The sequence below is a fragment of the Artibeus jamaicensis genome, unplaced genomic scaffold (genome assembly GCF_021234435.1).
Source record: "Artibeus jamaicensis isolate MK-2021 breed Jamaican fruit bat unplaced genomic scaffold, CSHL_Jam_final contig_525, whole genome shotgun sequence".
Classification (NCBI taxonomy): domain Eukaryota; kingdom Metazoa; phylum Chordata; class Mammalia; order Chiroptera; family Phyllostomidae; genus Artibeus; species Artibeus jamaicensis.
This window is the reverse complement of record NW_026521874.1, coordinates 11,572,184-11,593,098: the sequence shown is the minus strand read 5'-3', so window position 1 is coordinate 11,593,098 and position 20,915 is coordinate 11,572,184. Positions and strand designations below refer to the sequence as shown.

The following is a 20,915-nucleotide window of genomic DNA, read 5'->3' as shown; positions in this document are numbered from 1 at the left end:
CAAAGTTTTTTCTGTTACAGCCTTTTCTCTGATTCTCCCTGGTATTTAGCAAAGTAAGCACTTAAATATTTTATGATGTGTTTTATTTTATTGATGAGTTGTATTATAGTAGACATAATACAGGTAGAGGAGGTGTATAAGAATTAGAAAACTGCAGACTATAGACTCGTATGTGCTAAACAGAAACCAACATGTAATATTGCTGCAGGGAGGGTAATCTCAAGGAAAAGATCCTGTCCTGAGTGGTCCCCTGGGAGAAGTGAATGTCGAGATACAACAGGTCCTCAAAAAACTTTGTTTCATTCAGTGTTGATTCATTTTAACAGTGACGGGATGCTGTAGGATCTTAACTCTTGTTTATGTCAACTAGCCTGTGGTAAAATTTATTTCATTACTTGTGTTTTGTGCTGGCCCCAGTAACCTGCAGAAGATCTGAACCAAGGACTTGCTGTAGCCCTGCAGGCATTTACAGTGTGTGTGCAGCCTCCTGTTTTCCACTGGGATTAGGCCCCTGCTTCTCCTGCTTCGCCTCCCTCCCCCACATGTGAAGGGCTCTACGTGCTGAGGAAAAAGCAAACCACTCTGCTCATGGCACGGGCCCAGCTCTCTCGCAGTGTTCAGGAGCCTGAAGCCGCTAGCCAATCTCAACAGGGCCAGGGGTGCGTGGCCCACGTGACAGGACTGATGAATCTCAGTGCACCTGGGGACAGGGAAAAAAATCTCATCTGAGGAATGTGAGGGTCCCGACATTACTTCTTATTCCAAGAACCTTAGTGACAGATAGGAGCTTCTGCTGAAGACTTGTTTAAAAAAAAGAAAAACTTTGTAGCTATAGAAGTAACACATCAGACGTACTGACTGCGCCAGGTTGGCCACCTCCATAGGTACTTCTTGACTCATGTCAGCTTGTTTCAGCCTCATGGTCACCCTCAGGGCTCACAGCAGAGGAAGACAGAATGCAGAGAGAGGGCAGGTGCCTCTCAGTGCCATGTTGCCTGGCTGTCAGCTTTCTGTGCGAAACTTCGAGAACAGAGCGGTTACAGAGCCCAGTTCCCCACGACTCCCCTCTCCCGGAGCAGCCACTCATTTAACACGCTGGAGCTTCTCCCCCAGTGTTGGGTCTCTCTGTGCATGTGTGCTTTTCTTTCTTGTGTAGTCGAGGTCATATTGGTTCACAGGATTTCTTAGGTGTGAACATTTTTCCATATTGTTAAAAATGTTAAACATTATTATCAGTGGCTTTTTCACATTCTATCCTCTGTGTTATTGTTCACATCACAAAGCTTTAATCCAATAACTTCTTTGGCATTATAGTTGACCCTTGAACAGGCCCGGTTGCATCACTGACCACCCCTCGTGCAGTTGAGAATCTACATACAGGTTTTGATTCCCCCCAGACTGAACTACTGGTAGCCTGCTTGTTCACTGGAAACCTCACTGGAAACAGTTGATTAACATATTTTTGCATGTTTTATATACTGTCTTCCTACAATAAAGTAAGCTGGAGAAAAACATGTTGAGAAAATCCTAAGGAAGAGGAAATGTGTTTATAGTATTTATTGAAAAAAAGTTCATGTATAAGTAAGTGGACTATGCAGTTCAAACCCATGTTCAAGGTCAGCTGTATTTTAACCAGTTCCCTTAAACTGTGAAGCCTGTGGAGATAAAGTTTAACATTTAGACCAGACATTAACTAAAGAGAACAGTGTTGTTATTGTTTAAACCAGAGGCACTGTATTTACTACTTCTACTCAGGGAGGAAGATGTATGGTGCCCTAGCTGTAAAACTTAGCCCTCATCTTGGCCCGTGCCTGTTGGAGTATCCTGCCATACACTGAAAGGTCAAGGGTCAGTTCTCAGGGCAGAGTTCTCAGGTTTGGTTTGAGGACGGGCGCATAGAAGAGTCGACCCGTCTGTTTTTCTCTCACATTGATGTTCTCTCTCCCCATCACCCTTCTTCTCTCTCCCCATCACCCTTCTTCTCTCTCAAAAATCAATTATGATATCTGTTGGTGAGGATTAAAAAACAAAAAACTCTTACCCTAAATCTGGGTGTTTTCTTCCCCTTCTGCAGAGAAGAGAAGCTCCACTGAAGTGAGAAGCTGCCCCTGGCGGTGAGTCCCCTGCAAGACCACCGATGATCGCTTGGCACTTCCTCGACCCAGGCAGGCCCTCAGGTGCGCGCTCTGGGTGCCCACTGCCGGGTGGGAAGAGGGAGCGATTCAGAAGGCCTGTTGGTCTGCAGTCTTCTCGCCCACCTCCTGGGGTCGGGTGGACTCGGTCGATTTGTTTTGAGAACTGCTGACGAGAGGCGCGCGTGTTGGCAAAGACTTGTGTTCGACAGGCGTGAAGCAGTGTTGAAAGGAGCCGCAGAGGTCCCTCCATGTGCTGGCACGGGGGGGCCCCCATGGGCCTTTTACTGCGGGTGAGGTTTCCATGTGCTGCTGCTTTGAGCGAAGTAACTTAGTAAAGAAATCCTTTTCTAGAAGTTCGAACTTAGGAATAACATTTCAGTGCTTTTGCCAGCTGGACTGATAATATTTTCTGGATAGAATGACAAAGTCAATAAGCATCTAAAGAGATTATCTCAGCACCAGACATTCCCTGGACCAGCGCTGTGTGCTCCAGGCTGGTAGCCAGTGCCATCCCTGTGGGAAAAGAGTTACCGGTGATTGAGGTAAAAGTGCGCGATGGGTAATTCAGAGCCTCTCCCCACAAGTACCAGTCAGTGGGTGGGAGCAGACCAGTTCTGCTCTGAAGGCTTCATTGCTCCTTGAAGAGTAGGATCAGAAGAACAATGGAATAAGTTACGCATAAAACAAAACCTGTTCAGTTCAGTGCAGGGGTGTCAAATGCAGTGTCACTGGGCGCCACATCCGACTCACCATTGCCTTCAAAGGGCTGAAATAATTTTAGGACTGTATAAACGTAACTCCTCCTTAACAGTTACGGAGTTGAACAGAGGCCTCAAGTCATGCTTTGTTTGTTAGACAGTTAGAGAGCCCATACCCTGTGCTGGGTGCAGTGCTCTTTCTCTTAAGAAAATGTGATTATTTAATATGGGAAAAAAAATCTCTGCTTTTGGTGAGTTGCATGAAAAGAGCAGCTGGGACTTGTGCCAGGAGAGCTATTAGCACTTTGGAAGGTGCTGGAGGCCTGAGCAGCTCTCTGCCGCCGCCGCCCGCATCCCTGCCCACCCGTTGCCACTTTGTGTGTTTCCTACAATGATCTGCACCAACCAGTCGCCATCTTCCTTGCAGGGTTTGTGCAAGTGTGCAGACATGTTCACCGTTTCTCAGACCTCGAGAGCGTGGTTCATCGACAGAGCCCGTCAGGCTCGCGAGGAGAGGCTTGTGCAGAAGGAGCGGGAGCGTGCAGCCGTCGGGATTCAGGCCCATGTCCGGAGTTTTCTCTGTCGGAGTCGACTGCAGAGAGAAATCAGGTGGGAGCTGGCACCCTCAGCATGTTTTCTCTCGCTCCCAGTTTACAGCAAGAAAAGGTGGTGTTTCCTCTTACGGTGCTTACAAAGCCTTCCAGCTGCTGTGAGCTCCTAATTAAAAATGTCCTTTTTTTACCCTTCCCTCCCTTAGGAGAGAGATCGATGAGTTTTTTAAAGCAGATGATTCTGGGGCCAGTAAAAGAAGTGCACTGTGTATATTTAAGATTGCCAGGAAACTGCTGTTCTTGTTCAGAATTAAAGAGGATAATGAGGTAAAATAATAATAGCAAATATACGTTGTACTTACTGTCTGCCAGGTGTTTTATAAATATGAAGTCATTCGGTCCGTAAAGCAACTCGCTGAGCTAGCAGCTCCCTGGTATTCCCACACCCTGCCCTTCTGTCTTCTCGGGGCCTGTGTTGCAGGGTTTACACCCTCTGCCTCTGGGCCTCCTCACAGTTCTCTTTTCACCAAGTGTCACAATGGCACCTGGTGGACTCAGCTGCACACAGGAGCCAGGCAAGTTAGGTAAATGAGTGAAAGAAGCCGTTTACGAGACAACACGTAGTACCAGCTGTCACAGCTGGAAGTGCACAGTGTCGGTGAGGACATCAGAGGGCTCGATGGTGTCTGGGCACCTGAAGGGGACGCCTCCGCTCGGCTTCAGCCAGTGGCGGGCTCTGATTCGTTCAGGAGATGCTGGACTTCTTTATGCTCAGTTTTCTAATTTGTAAAAATTGCTAGTTAATTTCAAATTTCTTTTAAATCCTGCAAACCAAACAAAACATGTTGGTTATATGTTTGGGATTAGAATTGGCCCAGAAAATACGATTCCAGGAAACAGCTAGTTACCGGTAATGGTACTTACGGTACCACTGAGGCATGCCTCTGGTTGATCGGGGTGATGCCTTCATCATCACCGAGTCTCCCATTGTGCCAGACCCTCTGCTAGGCCCTGGGGCTCCAGAGGGCAACGGGGTGGGCAAGGTCTCGTCTCTAGAGAGCTCGGAGCCCAGCAGGAGAGGGAGGAGGTTGCTGGCCGGGAATACCCGGTCACGTAGGTGAGGACGAACAGGCTCAGGGAGTGGGCCCCTGTTTACAGAGGAAGAAACTATGGTTGACAGCCACGGGGGCATCCACGCAGGACCACACCACGTTTAAAGAGTGGATTCAGGACTGGCGTCGCCACAGTGTAGTCTGGCGTCCAGCTTCCCCTTTTCTCTTGCATTTTGAGGTAAGAAGTGATGCTACAACAGTCGGAGGCAAAAGTCAGTGTCCATGAATCTCTCAAAAGGGCAAACAACAGCCCGCTTCAGGAGATCACTGCTGGTCCACAGGAGTGCAAGTTGCCAGACTAATTTCGTTTTCTAAAGGAGCCCCAATCTGGGTTTTTATAGGAAATATACCAGTTCCCAAAACAAACGTAGGGCTCATCAGGCCACTGAGCTGCCAGTTTGAAAACCTTTCTTTAGCCTCTCTGACCCTCAGTCCCCATGTCTGTGAGGAGGGATTTAAAATGGTCACAGGTGTAAGTCTTCTGGCATAACAGGCGTGCCTCTGCCAGGCGTCCGCCAGACACTTGCTGCTTTCCCGTTGTTCACCGGCTCCAGGAACTTAAAACCCCCATTTTGCCTCTTTGCAGAGATTTGAAAAGTTGTGTCGCTGCATCCTGAGCAGTATGGATGCTGAGAATGAACCCAAAGTAAGTGGGATGGGTTGAGTGTTAAAATAAATAAGTCTTGCTGGCTGCTTGTTTGTCTATCAATCCTCACTGCCTTACCTGGCACCGAACCAAGCTGACTGGTCCCATGCCAGTAGCCAGAACAGACTCGCTTGACCCCTGTAACCTCCCGTGGCATTTCTCTTTGCCCTCCCTGCAGGTGTGGTATGTGTCCCTGGCTCTTTCCAAGGATCTCACCCTCTTGTGGATTAAACAGATCAAGGACATTCTCTGGTATTGCTGTGAGTTTCTTAAGCAGCTCAAGGTAAAAGTGAAACACCGGAAATGTGTCCTTCCTATCTGGGGCCTTTTGTGTGTGTTTTCAGAGTCCTGATGCTTCCCTCCTAGGTTACACCTGTGGAGATTTATCAGCGAGAATCCAGGAAAGAATGATCAGAGCCCCTGTTCTGGGAGAAAGCGAGTTAGATTCCATGATCAGTCTCAGCTCTCCTTTCACTGATGTGTTTTAAACACCGACCTGTGCTTGCCACAGTGTCAATGCCGGGGAGTCTGTCATCTTCCTCCCCATACTTCTGATGTAATGGATACTTTATCGTTTATATTACTACCCTAGTTAGGCTACTTTTATAAGTGCAGAAATCCAACAAGAGCACAGCAAATAATATACCAAACCTAAGGAAGAAAGAGAATCTTTTGCCAGAGAGTATGTTCTGTAACATGGCAGCTGGGGATGACCAGAGCTGAGGCTGCTGGGTTCCCCCCTCATTCTTTTCTCTCATCTCTGGAGCCTTTTGGAGTTACCTTGGCTGCTTCTACTGTGATCCTGGCAGCCAGCAGTTCTGGCCTCATATTCTCTCTTGACCAAAGAGAAAAGGGTCACTTCCCCACCCGTTAAAAATCTGGGAGACCTCAGTGACCCGGTGGGGTCCCGGTCTCAACCCTTAACTGGTCACAGTAGTGAGTGGGATGGGGTACTGCCACTGGTCCAGCCTGGTCTTGTGCCCACCTTTGTGCTGGGAGAAGGGGGACAGAGGTGTGAGTAAATGCAAACAGCAGCCACGTCCACCTAGCATATAAGGAGGGGGAAGTTTCAGGGACAGAGGCTTTGCAAGGGCTCAGGTAGCAGCTGAGCAAAGGAGCAACGGTCCACAGATGTCTCAGGGGTCCCTTCGAGGCCATCTCTCTCGAGGCCTTGCTCACCAGCCCTCCTGGCCTTGTCCCAGCAGCAAGCCACAAGCCGGCCTGCTGGGTGAGGAAGCCATTGTGCACAGAGCAGTGGTCGTCTCACCTGTCTACTCTCCGTGTTCGCACACCACCGCAGACTGCTCTTTGAGAAGAAGTTCTTCTGCTTTGGAGAAAAATTTCTTCAAGTTTATGCAGATACACCCATTCAGAGAAAAGAACACTAGATCTAGATCCAGGAAGATCTAAATGTAGTCCTGATTCTGCTGCTGATTTCTCATGTGGCCTTGAACAAGTCACTTGCCCTCTCATTCTCTGTGAGCTCAGGAGCTGGAAGTGGGTGGTCTCCAGGCCCCCTTGCAGGAGTATGTGCTGAAAGGTCTCTGAGCGGAGAAAAGAATCGGGCCTTTTCCCCAGCCCACTCCTGTGAAAGATGTATGATAATACCAGTGTTAACGGAGTTATCTTTGTGCGGGGTGCTGTTCTTAGTGTTTTATGTACGTGAGTGGTTTATTCTTACAACAACCATATTATCTGTGGTCAACAGATGGGGAAACTGAGGCACAAAGGTTAAGAAACTTGTGCAGGGTCACGTAGCCAGTAAGTGGTAATGGCAGCAGCCTGAACCCAGCGTCCCTGTTAGGGTCAATTGCAATCCCACTCAGTCGCTCCAGTGTGCGTACGAACATTCACGTAGTCCTCAGTGCATACAAAACTGGCAAGCCAGCGCTGGACATCTTATTTCCTAGAATTCTCAGTTCTCCATTCCCAGAAGTACTTCAGATTCTGTAGTCAGTGACTAGTGGGTCGAAATCCCTGTCATTTAACTCCTAAAAGTGGTCATTCCCCAAGAGAAAAAATACTTGCTTGTTTCGCTGACTCACTTATTCAAGCCAAGTACGCTCAGGCAAGTTATACAATGTCGCTTCACTGTCTGGGACTGGAGGGTGTATATCTTACCTTACTCTCTTCATTGTTTCCAGCCTGAAATCTTACAAGACTCCAAACTCGTCACACTGTACCTCACGATGCTTGTCACCTTCACAGACACTTCAACATGGAAAATTTTCCGGGGAAAAGGTCTGTGGGACTTGCTTCAAAATCTTTTCTAAGGGCAGAGCTTGGGCACCTTTTCATCTTTAATTTTTTTTTAAGTTTTTTAATTTATTCATTTAGAGAGAGACGTTGATTTGTTCCACTTATTAATGCATTCTTTGGTTGATTCTTGTATGTGCCTTGACCAGAGATTGAACCCATAACCTTGGCAAATCAGGATGATTCTCTAACCAACTGAGCTACCCAGCCAGGGCCCTTTCCACATTTTTAAGAAGCAGTTTTGCCATCGAGAGCCTCAGGGGAGGCCCGAGACCATACAGGCAAAGGCGCCCTTCGCCCTGCCCAGCAGGTTGCACTGTGGCATCCAGAATGTGTTCAGTATCGTATGTTATAGTCTCCTTTTTGGGAATTTAAAGCTGTGACCCCTCTTATTTTTTGTTATTCCTGCGGCACCCAGTGACAATATTTGTTTATATTAAGCCTTGTCATTTCATTTGGCGAATCATTCAGCAGCAAATAATTCTCTTTTGCATTGTAAAGCTGCCTACTTCCCCGAATATCGTACTGAGCTTTATGCTGCTTGTTCAGCCACTTCACCCATCCGTTCAGCAAACAGCCTGCTCTGTGCCACACGCTGTGCAGACACTGCTCTATGGCCACTCTGGCTCAGACCTGAGAGCCTCGTGGGGGAGACAAGTCACATGTGTGTCCTATGTCCTGGTGCTCGGAAGGAAGAGCATAAGAGAAGTGGGAGTTGAGTTGGGGAGGGACAGCCTTGCCTCACTCTGTCAGGGCCCAGGCTTCCCTGGGGGAGTGCCGTCTGAGCTTGGGGCAGGCGGGAGAGTTAGAGTCGCAGAGTGAAGAGGAGGGACAGCTCTGAAAGCAGAGGAAGCCAGCATTCAGAGGCCCCGGGTCAGGAGGAGGGTTTATTTAAGGCGCTATCCTGGGTTCCAGGCAGGATTTAACGTACAGTGAGCCCTGGGTCCTGCCAGGGAGCTTCGGTCTTGTTGGAGAGAGGAGGCAGTGCAGAGTAGACAGTGCCAGGCCCTTGGCGGAGAGAAGTAGAAAAGGTGCTACAGGAGCTCAGAGCCTGGGGACGTCACTTCTGGCTGGGGGATGATGGGCCCCGTCACCTGAGGATGACACTCGAGCAGGGAGAGGGTCCCGGACATACAGTGTCTCTGTGAACCCCGGTCCCAGGCCTCAGGGAGCAGGAAGACCAGCCAGAAAGTGCCTTGTTTCCTGGGGCCCCGGACGTGGGGTGTGGCTTTCTGTCCCACCTAAACAGTTCATGTAGGGTCAGATTTTTTTCTTGTCTCAGACTTTTTTCTTTGTTTAGGTGAGAGTCTTCGACCAGCCATGAACCACATTTGTGCAAATATAATGGGACATCTCAACCAGCGAGGGTTTTATTCTGTGCTGCAGGTCTGTGACCCAATCCCCAATATGTGGCCCTACTCCCCAAACCTGAACTTGGATTTTTATATTTGATTTTGGCATATCCAGTGCCCTCCTCACAGAAACACTTTACCGAAAGAGTTGAATGCTCAGTGTCCTCTCCTCTCTCCCGCTGCCACAGGTCACTCGGGTCACTTGTGGTTTGGGTGAAGGGAGGCAATGGCACTGGGATCCCTTTAATGTGCCGAGTCTTCAGCTCCAGATGTAATCCAGTCACTTGAAATTGAAACTCGGGGGGCGGGAGGAGGTCTCAGAGCTGGTTCCCTCTGGCGCCTTCTCTGTTGGCGTCTGGAATTAACTTGGTGGCTCTGTGTCCTCAAAAGCCTCTGTCCACACTGCACCTTCTGTGCCAGCCCGTGTAGCTGGGCAGTGGTCAGAAACCTAGATGGCTGTTTAGAAGCGACACTTTGGGAGTCCTCAGTGTGAGAAGTGGTGTGGGCAGGCGCCACTGTCTGTGCCTGGCACCCGGACGGGCTCCGTGGGGACGTGGCCTCGCTCTCTCCGCACAGCAGCCCTCGGGGGCAGCGGGGCGGCCAGAGCTCCCCAGCAAGGAGGCCTCTGCGTGACCTCGTAACTGGAGGCTGCTTTTCTTCAAACTTTAAGTCTGGTGTATTTGTCACCTGTTAATTTTTTAACTGTCTATTATTTTAAAAGTTAAACACACCATTTAAAGGTGAGGGAGGGTATAATGAATCTCTATACCCATCACTTTTCTCTCCTTTCATTTTCAAAAACATTCCAACTTAGTTTTTTATCTGAGATACTCATTTTAATGTCTCTCTTTTTTTCAATGAACAAGTGAATACGGAGTTGGCATCATTCCCTGACCAGTTAAAACGTTCCTTTCAGATACTGTTAACCCGTGGTCTGGCGAGATCCCGGCCTTGTCTGTCCAAAAGCACTTTAACTGCAGCCTTTTCTCTCGCGTTGCGGTGAGTAGGGAAAGTGGAGGGGCTGGCCTGCCTCCAAGGGCTTCGCCCTCTCGCTTCTCTTTCCTCTGGTTGCTCCTGTTGGGTCCGGGATCGCCCCCTTCGTCAGCAGGAAGTGTTGGTCTGGGGGGCAGGGGGGAGCAGGGGAGTGTCTGTGACCATTCTTTTTCTTACCTTCTGTCTGTAGCCCTGCAGGTGTTTGTTCTCAGTCAGCCACTGGTCAAGATAAAATCCCTTCTCCTTTTGAGCTTTTAGTTGATAAAGGAAACCTATGAGCTGGAGGAGGGCCAGCAGAGGGTGGCATAACGGATGGAATAGTGTTATAAACTCGAGTTTAGAATGTTTGGGAGGCCAGCCCTGACCGGTGTGGTGCAGCTGGTTGGGCGTCGTCCGCAAAGGGGGCAGGTCGCCGGTTCCCGGTCAGGGCACATGCCTTCCAAAATCCCTTATTTCCCTCCAAATCACTACCCCCTCCCCTCTCCCCATGTAGTTTTTTATTCTGCCTTTTTTTTTTTTTTTAAGTTTACCGTGTACCTTGAGCATTTTCTCACGTCAGTTAAACTTCAAAACTGATTTCTCATAGCTGTGTCGTACGGCTGTACTGTCCTCGGCTCAACTGTTCCTCTAGTGGATGTCCTCATTCTCAGTTTTTAGTTTTTCTGGAAGTCCAGTGGAGCATGATTCCAAGGGGCTTGTGGGCGTCGGGAGGGCTGCTCTTTTGTCCAGGCTCGCAGGCAGACCTCCGAGTGAGGTGACCTGTCTGCGTCTAGCCCTGTGGTTGCCGCACAGTTCTCAGACAACCTGATCCGGCCGTTCCTCATACACATCATGTCTGTGCCTGCTCTCGTGACCCACCTTGGCACAGTGACCCCTGAGGTAAGCGGGCTCTGCGTTCCCCCCGATTTCACTGTTGCCTCTCTTCTTAGAAATTAGAGCGTAAAAGGTTTTCTCTGTTAATTCTCACCTCTTCCCGAGTCGTCTTCTAGATCAGTAGCCACTGTGGGCACACTTTTGTTAATAGCCCAAAGAACAGGTTCTCATCTTTGTTGCTTTTATTTTTAGCAATCAATAGCATGTTTGGCTACTAGGGGGTGACCTGCAGGTGGTCAGGTTCATGCTCTTGTGGGAAATTCTTCCCATCAGCTTTCACTTTAACAGTCTGCACTTGTTTGCAGCGCCTCACGGTTTTGGAATCGCACGATTTGCTCCGTAAATTCATCACGTTTTTAAGAGATAAAGATCGATGCCGTGATGTCTGTGAAAGTTTGGAAGGATGCCACACGCTTTGTCTGATGGGTGAGTATCTGTGGTTGGAATGTGACTGTGTTCTGGACATCGGGAAAATGAGCTGGCGGTGCTCGCAGTGAGAACACGCAATCAGAGAGACAGTTAAAGCAGACACGTGAACCTGAAATCACATAGGAAATGTATCAGCTCGGCAAACTGGCTGAGTGACTACTGTACACGAATGTGCCAGCCCAGGGGAAATTGAAAACGTGATGAGCTGCCTAGAAAATTCCCGTCTTGGGAGAAGGGGAGGGCCCCGAGTAGGGCTCTGAGTAGGGTCTGCATCGTCTGCTTGACTATGTTTTCATTGTAGACAAAAGGGTTTGTGGATGGAAGCATTAAAAAGCAGCAGAGGTACATAATTTTCATTGCCTGATTTATTGTACATAGAAAAAGGTTCTTGGGGCTAAGTTTTAAGGGAGTCCTCAAACAAGGCATGTTAAAATAACTTTGGTGCACTTTGAATAATTGATTTCCAGGAATTTTAGATATTCTACAAGAGATTATTTCTTATGTTAGGCTCTGGTTTTAACACCTTAGCATAATGTTAAAATGTCACACTAGTTAAATATCTCATACCTCTGTGTGCTAGATGTTCTATGTGTCGTACAGTCGTCAGGTCAGGGGTGGGGGGTCGATATTCCAGTCTTTTTGATGAGGAAACAGGGTTTGAGAGGTGGGTGGAGGGTCACATGGCCGGTCTGCGGCAGAGCCGGGACCGGAAGCCGGGTTGGCCTGCTTCTGAGCCCTACGTGGCTCCGCAGCACCAGCGCTGACAAGCGTCCTCTGTGTGGGACTGCTCCCTGCGCACCGGTGTGGCTGCCCAAGCGCCCGGCAGAGGGCAGGGCTGGGAGCTGACTGCACACATCTGTCTGTAGGCAACCTCCTGCACTTGGGCTCCCTCAGCCCCAGGGTGCTGGAGGAGGAGGCGGACGGGTTTGTGAGCTTGCTCACCCAGATGCTGTGCTACTGCCAGAAGTACGTGTCCCAGAAGAAATCCAACCTGACGCACTGGCACCCTGTCCTTGGCTGGTTCTCCCAATCCGTGGACTATGGGTGAGTCCCAGAGGCAGATCGCTCTCTCTCCTGCTGCCTCCTGCCTCTCTCCCGTTACCTCTGCCTTCTTTCTTTATTGTGGCTTACGTTGTTTTGTTTCCTAGTACAGAAGTAGTGTATGTTCAGTGTGTACAGTACAGGTAAGAACAGAAGAGCATGAAAACCGTCTCCCGATGCCGCTGCCCGGAAACAGCCCGTGTGCAGGCCCTCTCAGTCTCGCCCTCCGAGCCGTTCCCAGAAACGAGACCGCGGCGGTTCGTCTTTTGTTCTGTTCACGGAGTGTCTGTAAATGCTCTCTTTTCTTCTCCAACATCACTCTCTTGATTGTCTGGCTGCCATATTTTGGATTTACTAAAATCAGACACGTGATTCAAAGGGAATTGAAGTCCCTCCAGATGCTTTTCAAGAGGTGGAATGTAAATTTTTAAAGTTTTAATCAAGAACTTAAAGATGTTTTTTAAGAAGTACCACTGGGCTGGAAGATAGAGGTTAAGTGAGATGGTGGCACACATTTGAAAGGTGTGTCCTGGGCCGGGCTGTAGCGGGTCTCAGGCCTGAGGCAGCCGTGCTGCTCAGCCCTGTTCCCAGGGCCCCTGGTAGGTGCTCTTGAGATAGAAAACTGAGAGCCAGGGAAGGAAATCCCCAGGTTTTCTCCCTTTCCCTTGTACCTGAGTGACATCCAGTTGAAAAAATCTGATTGCCAGCCAACGACCAGGCCGCTGCCCCACACCGAAGAGGGCGGAGGAGCGTGTGCTGGGCATCGGGCTGTCATGGGCAGAGTGCGCGGCGGAAAGCACAGTGGTGAACAGCCCGGTCTCTGGGGGGACCTTGGACAAGTCTCTTCACTTCCCTTTGTTCATCTGGAACGTGGGGGGGGGGGGTGTCTCTGAGGACTGACAGACAAGGCACCAGTGCCCGCATCTGGCCCAGCCCATGCCCAGCGGGCAATGGCTGTTGCCGCCGTGGCGCTGGAAGGCAGTGAGAGCCAGCGCAGGGTCTCAGGCAGGGAGGCAGTGGAGGCGGATTTCAGGGTGCGAGTCCGATGCTGGGGTTGTGGCGCAGAGTGGAGAAAGCAGCACCTGCAGGCAGTGAGACTCCCAGGAGGCTGGAGAGTCGGTGAGGGCTGTGGCCCGGGCCTGAGGGCTGGCTGGGAAGGGGAGGCAGCACAGCAGGCATGAGACGGCTCTCGTCATCTTAGTGGGAAACAGAATGAACTGAGAGGAAGGGAGGTGAAGGCTGTCTGGGAGATGGCGGTGACGCGAGGAGCCTGGGGACCTGGGGAGGGCAGTGGTGCTGTTGGCAGCACAGGAAGTCTGGGGGGACCGACAGGGAAGGTGGGGAGGTCAGTGACTTCTGCATCCAGGCCTCAGTAGGGATTTGTGGAGCCCCCTTTTTAAATTACCTTTATCTCATTGACCGCGTTGAACGGCAGATCCTAGCCACACCTCCAAGTGGAAAGCCCTCCCTGGCCATTCGCCAGGTGGAACTGACACACCTGGTCTCCTTCTCTCTCCCAGCCTTAACGAGTCGATGCCCTTGATCACCAAACAGCTGCAGTTCCTGTGGGGGGTGCCTCTGATCCGGATCTTCTTCAGTGACATCCTGAGCAAGAAGCTGCTGGAGAACCAGGAGCTGGCGGCCCACGTGCAGCCGACATCCCCGCAGAACGTGCTTCCCATGAAGAGTGAGTGGCTGGAGCGGGCCGGCCGTGCCTCTCCCGGGCTGAGTGCTCCTTCTGGGCGTTCCAGGGTGCCTGTACCCCTCTGTTGTGTGATGGCCTGCTTCTCCCACAGAGACTTGGAGACTGCTGAGTCAGTTTTACATTTAGCAAAATGGTGGAAAAAATCCTTAGCAATAGAATACAGGACCTGGGAAATAGACATGGGTGAGGAAAATCAAGGTCGTGCCTAGAGAATGTCCACTGATACGTGTTCCATGGGGTGGCCGTGGTTTTCTCAGACCTTCCATTTGGCCCTGAATTTCCAGTAGGCAAGATGAAAAGGGGCTTGCGACCCTTTCTTCCCATAAATAGGAAGACCTGTTTCTGAGGGGAGGTAGAACTCTTCTGCGGGGCTAATCACAAAAGAAATCTCCTGGGTAGGGCTCCCGATAAAGAGGACTCTTGGTCACCAGCATAGCGGTGTCCCCTTGCAGGGTCAGTGACGGGTTCTGTGGAGAGGTTTCTCATCGCCGCGCCGATAAAAGTTAAGGAAATGCCACCAACACATAAATCAGTGGAATTGCCTGCTTGCAGCAGATTTGCAGGGTCAGGGTGGCTCTTCCTTTGCCACCTGCGTGCTGCAGAGTCCCATCTTGTAGCTGTCAGTGAGCATGGGCTCAGTGACTGTCACTGCATCAGGATACAGATGGGAAGGCTTGAAACAAAAGTAGTTACAGCCCCAAGCTGAACATCAGTGCTGGAGGCCTACACCCCTTCCTCCATCCGAAAGCACAGAATGTTGGGGATCGGTCCCCCATCTTTTCCCCCTTTCCCCTAATATAGTCTTTGGAATTTTTACCTTTGTGAATTCTGAAGTTAAGTGGTACATGAAAGGATCTCACATAAGAATTATATTGTCTGGCTTCTGAGAAATTTTCTGATTCTGAAGCTGTCTTTGGGTTTTACCTAAAATCCTCTTGTTAACGTATTTCTGCGTCATTCCAAAGAGATGACTTAAGTCAAGCAGCAGCTGCACTGTCAAGTTGTGGCTGTAAATTAGGAACTTGAGCCCTGGCTGGTGTAGCTCAGTGGATTGAGTACGGGCCTGCGAACCAAAGGATCACAGTTCAATTCCCAGTCAGGGCACATGCCTGGGTTGCAGGCCAGTTCCCAGCAGGGGACGCACGAGAGGCAACCATACATTGATATTTCTCTCCTTCTCTCCTTCCCTTCCTTTCTAAAGATAAATAAATAAAAGCTTTAAAACATTAGGAACTTGATTGAAATGCTCTTTTAGTTACTGCCAGGATGGGACTTGGCAGACGGCTGAGCTTCTGCCCACACGCTCCCTCTCTCCACCGCCAGATCTCCTGAAGCGCGCGTTTCAGAAGTCTGCGTCAGTGCGGAACATTCTCAAGCCCGTCGGGGGTAAGCGCGTCGACTCTGCGGAGGTACAGAAGGTCTGCAGCATCTGCGTCCTCTACCAGACCTCGCTGACAACTCTGACGCAGATCCGCCTGCAGATTCTCACAGGTTCGGGAGCCTGGGGCGTCCTGTCTCTCACACTGGGCTGGCGGTTTTGCTCGGAACAAGTTGATTTTCTTCTGGCTGCTTTGAAGAGGAGTAGGATGTTTTTGAGCCATTTTAGAGGCCGGTTAGTTAAACAGCTGGAACTGACCTCCATCCTAGCACTTCCAGTTTGTCCCTGTGACATGGCCCTTTGTTTTAATTAAGAAGGACAGTTTGCTTTTTAAAAGTTACTACTCTTTCTGAACGGAAAACTAGGAAAGACAAGGAAGCAGGAAAGCAACAACTTAAGCCACTCTTCATCCCACGGTCCTGACATAGCTCCCTGTGCCTGAGTGGGCCCTTGTGTGTGTGTTTAGATGGAAACACGCTTTTATCCTTCCCTTCCCGTTAGTCACCTTGTGAGCATTTGATCACGTCAGAAATTCTTCAGACACCTCATTTATGTCGGCTGTGGAATGTCCTTGCGTGGACGTGCCCAACACTTAGTAGCTGAGCGAGGAAGAGAGTCCCCTCTGTGAGCAGAGTTGGGTGCCCAGGACTTCGGGGTGGCGGTGCCGGAGTTAGTGTAGATGGGTATTATGAGGACAGGCCGTCCGTAAGCTCTGACACCGTTTGCTACATAAAGGGTGAAGAACCTCTCCGATGCATTTTGTATTTTTTAAATCATAAACTGCTGCTGCCTCCCCCTGTCACACGCACTACTTCACCTTCAGTGTTCACAGTGCACCTGTGATGGCCCAGCCCCGAGGGTGTGCGGTGAGTTAGAGGGCCATGGTCTGTGTTCCCAAGGGTTTACATTCTGGTGGGGGAGACCAGTAAGAAACAAGGGGGAGGTGTGTTCCGGGTGGTGGTGGGCACTGTGGCAGTGACAGTAACGAGAGACAGTGCCGGCTCGGGCTGGAGCACAGTTTCTGAGCCTCAGCACGGTTGACCGGTTGGCAGTTCGGTCCAGGTAATGCTTTGCTGTGGAAGCCACCCTGTCCTTGCAGGATGTTTAGCAGGCCCTGGCCCCCGACCCATTGATGCCAGGAGCACCTTCCCCTGCACCCTAGTTATGACAGCCATTCCCGTCTCCACACATTACTGAATGCTCCTGGGGGACAGAGTCCCCCCGGTTGAGGACATCTGAGCTGGGGTAGTGATGGAGATGGAAGCAGGGGGATGTGTGATCTGTTTCAGAGGTAGATTGGTGTTGGGGGGTGGGGCCTAAATTTCAAAGATAGTGCCAGAAATTTTGGCCCAAGCAGCAGTGTGGGTGATGGGGCTAGTTGTCACGCTGGAACTGGCTGAGGGTCGGGCTAATGGGGCGTCCAGAGCTCCGTTTCTCCTGTGGTGAGTGTAGTCTGCGGGGCGTGGACAGAGAGGTGGCCCATGAAGCCTTGGGCCTGGGGCAGGCTCTCCGAGGAGAGTGTGGGGGAGAAGGGAGGGGGCCCAGCCCAAGCCTGGGCAGCCCAGCACCTAATGTGAGGGTTTGCACGGCGCACTGAGGGGATGATTTTGCTGCCTGTCTTCAGCTTGATGAGTGATCACAACGTGAAGCATCCCCCCCATTGTCCCAAAGAATCCAAAAAAGTTTTTTGGCCAACTTGATAATGTATACTTACAAGAATGAAGATAATCTAGTTTAAAAGTGTCTATAATATCTAGTCTACTAGTGCTGTGCACATTAGATTATGGAAAATACACTAATTTTAAAAATACTGCTGTTTCTTTACTCTCACATTTTGCAAAGCACTGTTGTTTGTGCTCCTCGTGAGTGCACGACGGTCCTGCACGACGGTCCTGCAGCCCCGTACCCCCGCCCCCACAAGGCTCTTCTGAGCACAGCACCTCAGTTTCTGTCTCGGGGGCTCAGGGTGCGGCCCCTGTTGAACCGAGTGGGTGCTGTTTGCTGTCAGTGAGTGCCCGCACTCTGTGAAGGTGGTTGCCTTCCCAGTTTGTGCTGTGGGCGTGTGTTTATGATCACCACAACATAACTACCTATTCTGTTTCTTTTTTCCCCTCTCTTTTTTGGGGGGGTTCTTTTTTAGCTTAGTTTTAAATTGTGAGATTGCTGCATTTTATAACCACACCCCCTGGCCCTGGAAAGCTGGGTCGGACTGTAGGGACGATGCCTCCTTTACGGTCAGCCTTCAGTTCGCCCTCTGAACACCCGTCAGTAGCGTTGATGGTCGCCCCGCCCCCATCCTGGGCTTATGTTTTCCCAGATAGTTCTGTTTGAGATGAAGTAATGCTGTAAAATGAGAGGCATTGTGAGGACTCAGATATAAGGGGGCTCCTCCTCCTCTGAGGAGCAAGGTGACGAACGCGCCATTATCACATGTTCAGTGACACGTGGTACTTCAGAGCCAGACCTTCCAACTCAGCAGCGTAGTTGATAGACATAAACGTGACTGTGACGTGGCCTGTGTGTCTGAGCCTTATAGCCATCGGGAAGCCGACTCACACCGCTGTCACCCAAGGACTCTGCCACGAGGGCGTCTCTGCCACGAGCAGTCCTCGCTCTCCCATTTTTTTCGGAGTAGTGGAAGCAGACGGGGAGGAAAGCTTTGCTAGATGTGGGTGAGCCCGCAAGGCAGTTTGAACTAGGGCTTGATACGCTGCCGCCCAAGGGCCAGGTCAGGCCCGCCACCTGCTTTTGTAAATACAGTTTTATTTGCACAAAGCCACATTCACATTGTCTATAGCTGCCTTTGTGCTACAGTGGTTGCATTGAGTGCTTGTGACAGAGACTGACCCACAAAGTCTGCAAGGACTGACTCTCTGGCCCTTTTTTTTTCTGGACCAGAAAAAGAGGTGCTGATCTCTGACTTAAAACATAAACGCCAAGTCAGACAGACCTGGGTTTTATTATTGGTTTTGACATTTGTTGGCTGTGTGATTTTGAACCAGTTAACCTCTCTGGTCTTCAGTTCCTCACTCTAAAAATGGAGATGACATTGGGTTTCACATGGGGAAGGAGATGCTCATGCATGTCAGCTAGCAGCTTGGCCAGATGGTCATTAGTTTTTTATGTAAAATAAAAGACATGTTTCCTTTCCACCAATAACTACTGATTTGGATATTTTGAGTATGTCAGCTCTCTCGTGTGGTAGAACGCTGACTGTTCTCAGTTAATGTCTTGATTTGATGGCTGTCACCTTCAACTGGTCCACCCAACCATGGAGCATCATCCAGAGAGAAATCTCCAGCATTAAACTTTGCAGACCACTTTTGACACATACCATCAGTCACAGCACCTTCTCCATGCACTACACAAATCTTTTTGTGCATTTCAGTTGTAGAAGTTATAAAGCATAATAGGCTAAACATGTCACTTATATTCCTGCATCTTCAATGTTAAAATGGCCACACAAAAATTCCCCAATTTTGATGTTTTTATTAATGCACACTGATGTAACAGCTGTCAATACAATTTAACGAATTGCTTTGAACAAAGGTAAAGTCAACCAAGGGCTGCCAGAGCCATCCTGCAGAGAAAACCAAGCGAACTTGTTGGCCAGCCCAGTACTTGGAATAGTATCTGGCATATAGTAAGCACCCATTAAACATTAGCCACTGGTATTTTCACAGTGATAATGATTTTTCTTGGAAATTACACCTGCTTTCTGTTGTGCACATTAAGTTCACTAGCAGGTTTCTTTTGTCTCCCTAATGGACAGAGAGATGATGGGCCAGACGGAGCCCCCGTCTGAGGCTTGGGTTTCTCTGGCTTCTTCCAGGTCTCACCTACCTTGATGACCTGCTGCCCAAACTGTGGGCGTTCATCTGCGAGCTGGGGCCCCATGGAGGGTTAAAGCTCTTCTTGGAATGCCTCAACAACGACACTGAAGAGTCGAAGCAGCTCTTGGCCATGCTGATGCTGTTCTGTGACTGCTCCCGGCACCTCGTCACGTAGGTGGACTGCGTGGTCCTGAATTCCTTTCCTGGAATGTGGGGGGTCCAGAGCATGGTGCCAGGGAGGAAGCAGTTGTTGATGTGATAACTGCCAATTTTCGGGCGGCAGCACCCACCACTTGATTTTTTAAGGAACATTTTAGAAGTGGCTGAGGAAACACTGACCAGGTGGGGGGTGCGTGATAGGGGTTCAGCAGTTGTTAGTTGCCATCCTTTCAGGGGAGCTGGGTCAGTACCACTGAATGCGGGGGCTGGGGTTTCCTGGATCTGGGTCCAGATTACTTTGGCCATTTACTCCCTGTGCCAGATGGTTTACTAGAAAATTTCAGAGCTAGGGAGCCCCGGTGCAAGACTGAGATACCCTGGGCAGCGGGGCAGGAGGCCGCGCCTCTCTGAGCCTCGGTTCCCACATCAGTAGATTGGAGACAGCATCACCAGTGTGACAGGAAGCAGATGAGAAAAGGACTGTCAGGTCCTTAGTACAGTGGCTGACAGCGAGGGACTAACAAGTGTTGGTCCTGTTCAGTTCCTTTGTTCCTTAGGCTTACATGTCTACTTGTGTGCTTGGTGTTCTCTTAATTCCCCTCTTCCCCCAAAAGGTTGAAGAGTCATAAGATAGAACAGGCCTCAGGCAGTCATGTTCAGGCCAGAAGACATGGCCAGAAGGCATCAGGGCCTTGTAGCTGGCAGGTTGGGCAGGAATCGTGGAGGGAAGGGCTTGGTGAGTGGCGGAGGCAGGAGCGTAGTCTGTAGCTGCTGGTGCAGGTGCCCTGAGTCGCTGGGTCAGGGGTGACCCGTGAGTGAGGCGGATTCTGAGGTCAGTGGAGCCGTGTTGGCTTTGTCAGATAGAGATAATGTTAAAGAGTTCATCTGTCCGTCCATGTTCTTCCAGACATTCTTTGTTCACTCCCGAGCGCCTCTCCAGTACCTGCTCGGTGCTGCTAGCACCTGTTGTAGATGCAGAAACAGAGTCACAGCCCTCCTCGGGGGGGCAGACTCTCAGGACACTCAGGCATGACTTCAGGCGTGAGTTAGGAAGTGCCACAGTCAAACCCTCATGAGTAAGGAAACAGAGTGGAGCTTGCTGTTTTTCACAGCTGTGCTTTGAACTCTTCACTCTGGACAGTTCGAGTCAATTGAAAGCATAGAGAATACAGCGCAGTGAGCCCTGTGTGTCCATCACCGTCCTCAGCAGTGACCCACGGCCAGTCCTGCACCCTCTGTCCCCCCACATCCCCACTCCTCTCCCTCGTCCTTCGGGAGCCCGGCCTAGACTCTTGCCACCTTACCTGTAAATTTCACAGGAGTGTCTCCGAAGGACAGGGCCAGTTTCTGACCTTACTGTGTCTTTTCGGAAGTGTAGCTCTCATTCTTTCCCTCTTCTCAGTGGGAATGATTTTCTGTTTGACGTAGGATTCTTGATGACATTGAAGTTTATGAAGAGCAAATCTCATTCAAACTGGAAGAGCTGGTCACCATCTCCTCCTTTCTGAACTCCTTCGTGTTCAAGATGATCTGGGATGGAATCGTAGGTGAGGCAAAGGCGGCAACGGCCGGAGTCGCTGGCAGCAGCTGACTCTCAGCCTCATGGTCTGTTGGCGTGGACTGAACGTGCACGGTTCTCCACCTGGTTACAAGTGCTGTTTCTTCATGTTCTGTCTGTGACTTCTTCAGATAGTGCTGTGGTTAAAGAAGTCTTGTTCTCCCACGTGTTTTTCAAGATTTGCTTGTGTGTGTCA

General features: G+C 50.2%; 1 protein-coding gene across 4 annotated transcripts in view; it reads left to right on the top strand.

Moving 5' to 3' along the window:
- Window positions 1-20,915, top strand: part of UBE3B (ubiquitin protein ligase E3B) — a 45,125-nt gene that overhangs the window by 1,738 nt on the left and 22,472 nt on the right. For 3 of the 4 annotated variants that reach the window (XM_037156155.2, XM_037156154.2, XM_053669781.1), the window contains exons 2-16: window positions 2,075-2,177; window positions 3,261-3,442; window positions 3,591-3,711; window positions 5,083-5,142; window positions 5,321-5,425; window positions 7,287-7,383; window positions 8,699-8,784; window positions 9,667-9,749; window positions 10,517-10,622; window positions 10,922-11,042; window positions 11,912-12,089; window positions 13,607-13,773; window positions 15,115-15,282; window positions 19,002-19,173; window positions 20,590-20,708. In XM_037156155.2, the coding sequence (XP_037012050.2) occupies window positions 3,282-3,442; window positions 3,591-3,711; window positions 5,083-5,142; window positions 5,321-5,425; window positions 7,287-7,383; window positions 8,699-8,784; window positions 9,667-9,749; window positions 10,517-10,622; window positions 10,922-11,042; window positions 11,912-12,089; window positions 13,607-13,773; window positions 15,115-15,282; window positions 19,002-19,173; window positions 20,590-20,708 (1,744 nt within the window). In that variant the 5' untranslated portion in view covers window positions 2,075-2,177; window positions 3,261-3,281. Of the gene's footprint in view, window positions 1-1,750; window positions 1,849-2,074; window positions 2,178-3,260; window positions 3,443-3,590; window positions 3,712-5,082; window positions 5,143-5,320; window positions 5,426-7,286; window positions 7,384-8,698; window positions 8,785-9,666; window positions 9,750-10,516; window positions 10,623-10,921; window positions 11,043-11,911; window positions 12,090-13,606; window positions 13,774-15,114; window positions 15,283-19,001; window positions 19,174-20,589; window positions 20,709-20,915 lie in introns of those variants that run through there. The other variant, XM_037156156.2, reaches the window with a different exon arrangement.